The 7688-nt window shown below is 43.4% G+C and overlaps 2 protein-coding genes across 3 annotated transcripts in view; both read left to right on the forward strand.

Moving 5' to 3' along the window:
* Positions 1-7688, forward strand: part of FAM20B (FAM20B glycosaminoglycan xylosylkinase) — a 209886-nt gene that overhangs the window by 86803 nt on the left and 115395 nt on the right. The gene's annotated exons all lie outside the window — the stretch shown is intronic.
* The window catches only part of RALGPS2 (Ral GEF with PH domain and SH3 binding motif 2), a 79453-nt gene that overhangs the window by 22746 nt on the left and 49019 nt on the right, over positions 1-7688 (forward strand). For both annotated transcript variants that reach the window (XM_056107317.1, XM_056107318.1), the window contains exon 7: positions 61-187. In XM_056107317.1, coding sequence (XP_055963292.1) covers positions 61-187 — 127 coding nt within the window. The remainder of the gene's footprint in view (positions 1-60; positions 188-7688) is intronic.

The raw sequence follows: 7688 nt of genomic DNA on the forward strand, positions 1-7688 counted from the left end.
GTCTTTGCTATACTTAAATGGGATTTGGAAATAACTTAGGCTTTTCTGTTTGTTTTTTAGTTATTAAGTCGAAAAGACAAAACTACCTTTGAAAAATTAGAATATGTAATGAGTAAAGAAGATAACTACAAAAGACTCAGAGACTATATAAGTAGCTTAAAGATGACTCCTTGCATTCCCTATTTAGGTGAGTCCTTCACTATGTGTTCATGATGCCTTACTCAAGTCATTTACGTAACATTCAGGATATCTCCAAAGTGTGTTTTCCTCTCAAGAAATTACTCCGAGAATGTTGGGTTGAAAAATTGACTAAAAGCTATGTTACCTTATTCTCTGGCGTCTATTTTCTTTCATTTTAAATTAGTTCATTACCCTTAAGGTTTTCTGTAGACTCCCCTGCCCCCACTTAGAAATGGACCTTTTAATAAGAACAAGATAGTTTCGTTTTCTTAGTAATGCTTTTAAAGAATGAAACAGTAATTTGGAGTTGAATACTACAAAGATATTTAACTTTAGCAAAGCAAAATTGGTCGCAGGATTAATAGCGTATTTTTAATGAGTTCTTATTCAAATGGTATTTTAGGATGAATTATGAAATTGTGAAAAGTATTGATGTATTTTTTTTTTTAGATGAAATGAGTATTTTAGCAGTGGAAGGCTAGCTTAGAGCTATAATAGAGAAATCTCCATTTTAGATTAGTTGACTGGAATTTTATCTCTCTTTCCCCTGTAATTTACAGTGTTTATAAATCCCTAGAAGTACCCTATAAAATTACTTTCAGCAAAATACAAATAGAACTTTCTTAGGTGTTTGAATTTTTTAAAAGTCTCAAACTGTTCTTTTTACAATGTGTATGTAAATTTAAGTATGGAAAATGTTTGTATGTTCCTAGCATATATTACACTTGATTCTCTGCAGAGAAGTAAAATGAGAAACACTTGTTTCTCTTCAGTATCTCTTTCCTTCCACCATCTCACCTCTGTCCATTATCTGACCACTCACTTGATTTCCTGGGAAAGCCAGATGTCTGGTGCTTGTTTTGGAGACTTGAAGTCTGTGTGGTTGGGGGGATCATGTGGATGACAAGGATTCAGCTGGGGCCGACCACATGCAAGGAAGATGCCTCAGTCCCTGTCCAAGACGAAAACGTCATGAGCATCAAGAACTTTCGATGGAGAATCGTCAGCCTTCCATTCCAGAATTGGAATTGCTCTGCATACTGATGTTTTTGTTTCCTTGTGAACCCTGTTCTCTATATCTAAATGTAGGACCAGAAGCATGTTACGGTGTCCTTCCCGGTGGACCCCAGTAATCGCTTCTAATTCACTTCTTGATGGAGTTGAGAAAACCGAAAGACAGCAGCCTGGCCTCATGTCTTAGGTCCAGTTCCTGGGATCTGGAGCCCCAGTCTTGACCCAGCTCTTTCCGTTACTATACTCACGTTCTGCTAAACTCACGTTCTAAAATGGATTACTTCCATGCAGTTTATTTTCTCATTGAAAATGTTTCTCTTCCTCAAAGCCTAGCCTTCTATATGTTGCAGAAAAGAGTATCGGAGATTTATTTTCTGTCGGAATTAAGAGTGTGAAAAATAAGATGGGTCCTTATGTTGCGGTTTAGTTCAGAGGTCTTGGTTTCCTTTTGTCCACTGAAACTCCCATTCTGGGCTGGGGAGCTCGTGTGTGTGTGTGTGTGTGTGTGTGTGTGTGTGTGTGTGTGTGTCTGTGCGCGCGCATGCGCGCGTGCTCAGGTCACATGCTCACATCACATACACGGGAGCCAAGGAACCCCACTGGTGTAGCTCGATTCAGCAGAATCTGGGGAGATTCTCTGTTGGATAATACAGTAAATCCTCACTTCCCGTGCTTTATAGAGTCCTGAAAATGTGATTTTAACCGAAGCAACATAGAACAAACTAATTTTCCCCATAGCTGAATGGATGTAAACAAGAGTTAAGTGCCTGTGTCATATTTCTGGCTTCACACATGCAAAAAAAAAAAATCACTAAGCTTAACAAGAGAGACACAGAATACTTTTATTTATTTATTTATTTTTGCTTTTTGGGTCACAGCGGGTGATACACAGGGGTTCCTCCTGGCTCTGCACTCAGGAATCACTCCTGGTGGGTGCTTGGGGGACCCTATGGGATGCTGGGAATCGAACCTGGGTTGGCTGTGTGCAAGGCAAATGCCCTCCCCGCTGTGCTATTGCTCCAGCCCCTTGTTTGTTCTTTTATTTTTCGGACCTGCTTATTCCAGTTGAAGGTCACAGGAGGCTGGATCTCGGGGGACGAGGCTGGACCCCCCACCCCGCCAGACCAGAGCACCCTCCATCACAGGGCACATCACACCCCACACTCCACCAGGACCTCCCACCCCCTCATACACTTGATGTTCGTGGTGGTGGGAGGAGATGGACCCACAGACACAGGGAAGACCGCGCAGACAGCATGCTCTGCTCAAAAGCCCCGCTTCATGGCCACCGATCGATGAAAGACACGGGGTGAAAAAAGAGTCTATGTGCTTGCTACTTGGTGCTACTTAGTACCTGTCTTCTCCCGAACTTAGCAACCAGAGATAAACAGTAATTATTATTGCCTCTGAGCTAAAACAGACTAGTCCAGTATTGGGGTATGAATGAGTACCGATATGGAGAAGCCACTTGCTAGAACCATTGTCTTCTCTTTTGACCTCCACTCCCCAGAATCTTCCTTATTGTTATGACACTGTAATTCTCTTTCATTTTAAACCTAAGCTAATGAAGAAAGCACCCTCACCTTCCCCACTTTTGCTTTTCCCGGCCTATTTTTCTAGTAGATTCCTTTTTTTTTTTTTTTTTTTTTTTTGGCTTTTTGGATCACACCTAGTGATGCTGAGGGGTGCCTCCTGGCTCTGGACTCAGGAATCACTCCTGGTGGTGCTTGGGGATTCATGAGATGCCAGGGATTGAACCCAGGTCAGCTGCATGAAAGGCAAACACCCGAACCCATTGTACTATCACTCCGGCCCCCTACAAGATTTCCTGATCCGGCCACCATTGATTTCCTCTTTGGAATATTCAGCAGTTATTTCTGAAACCCCATCTTAATTTTGGAAGGCTTATCCCTTTATTGAAATTTACCACTTGATGACTCTGGTCTCTTGGTTTATTCTCTATGCTTCTGTTTTGGTTTTTAATCAACTCCTCTTCCTCTTAAAAATGCCGCCTGCTAAGTGACTCTCTTTCTTTCCCTTCTCTCTGGAGGACCTCTTTTTTATTTTAATTTATTTTTATTAGTGGAACACCATGAGGTACAGTTGTAGACTTACAAAGTTTTGTGCTTGGGTTTCGATTATACAATGATCAAGTACCCATCCCTGCACCAGTGCCCATTTTCCACCACCATAAAAAGGTAAAAGGTAAAGGCCCTCCCGTTGATCGTCGATTTGCTCGAGCGGGCCCAGTAACGTCTCCATTGGAGACTTTGTTGTTACTGTGTCCGGCATATCGAATACTCTCGGTAGCTTGCCGGGCTCTCCGAGAGGGGCGGAGGAATCGAACTCGGGTCGGCCATGTTGGCCGCTTGTAAGGCGAACGCCCTACCCGCTGTGCTATCGCTCCAGCCCATAGATCCACCACCATAGATCCCAGTATCCCTCCATCCCCCATCCCCCCACCCCACCCTGCCTCTGTGGCAGGGCATTCCCTTTTGTTCTCTCTCTCCTTTTGGGTGTTGTGGTCTGCAAAAGAGGCATTGAGTGGCGATCATGTTCGGTCCATAGTCTACTTTCAACATGTATCTCCTCTCCTGGGAGGATCTGGGGACCTCTTTTGGAGTAGTCGCGTTCAGGTGTTGCTTTTCACTTCGTTGTTATTTTTTTAATAGACCTTGTTGACTTCTAAATTTAGTGCACTTTAGTGTCTGAGCGGCTGTTGCATTTAGCCGGTCATCTCATTCTGCCAGTTGGAGGAGCATCTGAGATTGTAAGACAGTTGTGCACGATTTGGCGGGAGCACTTGGTAGCCTTGGGGAAGGAGAACAAAACATGTGTTGGATCAGTTGCTGTGGCTCAGATTGCTTAGCTTTCCGCATAAAAATCGCCCCTTTGTGATGGTGACAAATGTCTTTGCTCGCAGACTTGAGAGTAAACGTTTTCTACCAAAACATTCAGGCTGCTCTTCAGTCAGTATGCAGCCTTGGCAGTTTACATATTTTTGGACTGATGAGTGTGTTCACAGTACGGGCAGCTGGTTTGCTTTCACAGTTCTTGAGCTTTGGCGCTAGTTTTTGAAGAATGGCTATTTAGCAGTAGCCTCGATCTTGTTAATATTTACTCGCTCCCATATCTTGCCTGGATTTCCAATAAATTAGTTTTGTGGTTTTCTAATGAACTTGTGTTGATTACGAATTCTTTCCCACTCACCAAGTGAAGTGGTGTTGCCAGAAACGTCAGCTTTCTGCTGTGCTGGGTGTGGGACAGACCTTGCCTGGGGTCCCTCTGGAAATCGAGGACCCATGAACCAGACGAGGAATGGCCATTCACCCCACGTCAGAATTCCTGCAGAATTCGCCACAGTCTGCCCTTCTCATGTCTACAGAGGTTCTTAGTGAAGGAAGAAGAGTTAAGCAGAAGGATCTAGTGTGTAGAGAAGGGATGAAAACAGATCACCCCGTGTTGCTCAGTGTGAGGGAGGGGCCCACTAAAAACCCCTCATTGTTTGTGAAGCCTTAAGGAAGTCTGGGGAGTTACAGGCTGGCCAAACCCTTCTTTCGATACTACCAATTCTATCAGTAACTCAGTGTGGTTTGATTTGTACAAAATTGCGAACGTTTTCTTGGCTTTTCAATCATCTTCCCTTGAAGAACTGTCCTCTGTTGGTTTGCATGCAAAGGAAAAATGAGCTGGAGTAGACAAAAAATGGAAAAATCCTTAGAATAAGTACAGATTTTTCTGGAAAAGGATCGTTTGGGCAAGTCTCAAGGAGAAAACATTTTAAGTGGGAATCATTGCTTAAAATCTGAGAATCTTTAACAGCGCTCATTTGTTTTTGTCATTGGAAAACGATCTTAGGGGGCTCGTTGGAGAATTTGGCACAGTAAGTTTTGCTTTGCTGGAAAGAGAAAAATAGAACATTGTGCAAAAATAATTTAGTTGTGCGAAACATGATGAATATTCTTTCATGTGCATTTTCTCTCCGTGTTTTTACTTTGTTCATGTGAGATGCAGTAGCTTGATCAGCTTTGGGTGTATTCTGGTAAAGAACCTATTTTTAGAGCTGTGGAAAGAAGTTGGTCCCATTCTGCACATTACTCTCTGTTCCAGAGAAGTTTTTGCAAACTCCAAACTCTTAATGCAAGGACGCTGCTTTGATACAGACACGCACATTTACTTTTCTGTTTGGTGTGTGGGATTTTCAGAGTGAGTTTTATTTTTAGAAGGGAAAAAGCTTCTCTGGGTGCCCCAGCCCACCCCAGTTCCTTGAAAGGCCCTGTTTTACTTTCTTCATGCTGTCATTACTCTGTCTCTCTGTAGTGTGGAAGCCTGTTATTTGTCTTGGATCAAGATTTATCCTTATTTACAAAAGTAGGCACTTAGTAATACTTGTTGGTTGAGTTAAATGATCCCTTCCTGGCATAGTCCATTGTTCCAGTAACTTTATTTGCTTGAATTTTTCTTTAGTGCATGTAATTTGTTGTGTGGCACTTTGATATATAGCTCCATATCACCCCCATTTTCTTTCGCTACATTAGAGGCTGACCAGTGTTTGCTGAGCTCTGGGCTGGTGCTAGTTACAGAGGAGGTAGTGCTGTCAGCTTTGCCCTGCCTTCATGGCACTTTCTGTCTCTCCCAAATGCTGTAGTGGGTGCCTTGTCAATAATGTCAAGACATCATTGATGGTCCCTCTGAGTGCTGCCTTGCCAGGCCAAACGGTAGAGGGAGGGACCTGGGTTACAGGGACCTTAGATCTTACTGGTCCTTTCTCTTCCACTGCGTTGACCTATATTTATTGAAAGTTGAATACTGTCTCTCAGTAGAATATGATTCTTTTTTTTTTTTTTTTTTTTTTTTTTTGCTTTTTGGGTCACACCTGGCGATGCACAGGGGTTACTCCTAGTTCTGCACTCAGGAGTTACTCCTGGCGGTGCTCAGGGGACCCTATGGGATGCTGGGAATCGAACCCGGATTGCTCACATGCAAGGCAAACGCTCTACCTGCTGTGCTGTCTCTCCAGCCCCGTAGAATATGATTCTTGAGACTTGCATTATTGCAGAATTTTCCAGTAACCTATAATACAAATACATTCTGAAACCTTAGCTTTTTAAGAGTGTGTTTTTGTCTGTGTGTGTAAATTTAGCTAATATGGTCACAGTAATGTTAAAGTTTATGGCATTGAGGGCCCAGAACCATAGTACAGCCAGTAGGGAGTTTACCTTGCACACAGCCAACCTGGATTCCATCCCCGGCACCCCTTAGGGTCCCCCAAGCACCACCAGGAGTAATTCCTGAGTGCAAAGCCCAGGGATAACCCCTGAGCATCACTGGGTGTGACCCAAAAACAACAACAAAAAAAAAAGTTTATGGCATCATGCACAAAGTCACTGCACTGACCCAACACCTAGCCCCAAAGTGCTCACAAACCTCCAACATGCTGCCTGTTGGCTTTTTATTCAGTTTTCTGTTAGATTGTTTCAGCACAGTGCAAAAGCTTGCTGCAGCACTGTGCGAATTAATGGAATATTTTTCTTCCCCCTTGGTGGAATTTTGTCTGATTAAACCTTTTTTTTTTAATGCTCTGCCATCCATCTTAGAAATAAAAATGATGGGGCCTGCGAGATAGTGCAGCAGGGAGGGCATTGGCCTTGCCCAGCCCGAGTTTGATTCCTGACACCCCATCAGGTCCCCCAAGCCTCTCTAGGAGTGATCCCTGACCACTGCTGGGTGGCCTCTCCCAGGAGACAGTATGTCAAAGAGTGTCCCTGGCCTGTACTATTCTTTTTATTTATCACTTTTGTTTGTTTCTGTTTGGGGGCTATACCCAGTAATGCTCAGGGGTCACCCCTGGCTCTGCACTTACGAATTGCTCCTGGTACTGCATGGGGGACCCTGTGGGATGCTGGGGATCGAACCCCGTGTTAGGTGCATGCAAGGCAAACTCCCTATCCAAGCTCCACAGCCTCTCTAGCCCCGTACTATCTCTTTAAAATCTCACTTCCTTTCTTTGGTTCGATGTGTAGATAATATATGTCACCGATTACTTACTCTTTTCTTTTCATTTGATGATATAATGCATTTTAGAACAGTAACGAAGCATGTTCAGCCATTTTCTTTTGTATCCTAAGAATGAGTTCTGACCAAATGGCAGTTTGCCCTGTCCTGTTCTTTATCCAAAACCACATTCCCATTTTCCATTACTTCATTTATATCCTTTTTGCTCTTGAGTTTTTTTCCCCTTATACTTAAAATTCCCCCTAACATTCTTTAATGATTTATCCTCTAAAGTTTCTTTGTAGGTCCCTCAGACTTACAATATAAGAGGCTAACACTCATCATTTAATTCTCTTTTTTTTTATTTTTGGGTCACACCTTGCGATGCTCAGGGGTCATTCCTAGCTCATGCACTCAGGAATCACTCCTGGCGGTGCTCAGGGGACCATATGTGAGGCTGGGAATTGAACCCGGGTCGGCCTCGTGCAAGGCAAACACCC

This window comes from Sorex fumeus, unplaced genomic scaffold (assembly GCF_029834395.1).
Source record: "Sorex fumeus unplaced genomic scaffold, SorFum_2.1 ptg000161l, whole genome shotgun sequence".
Taxonomy (NCBI): Eukaryota; Metazoa; Chordata; class Mammalia; order Eulipotyphla; family Soricidae; genus Sorex; species Sorex fumeus.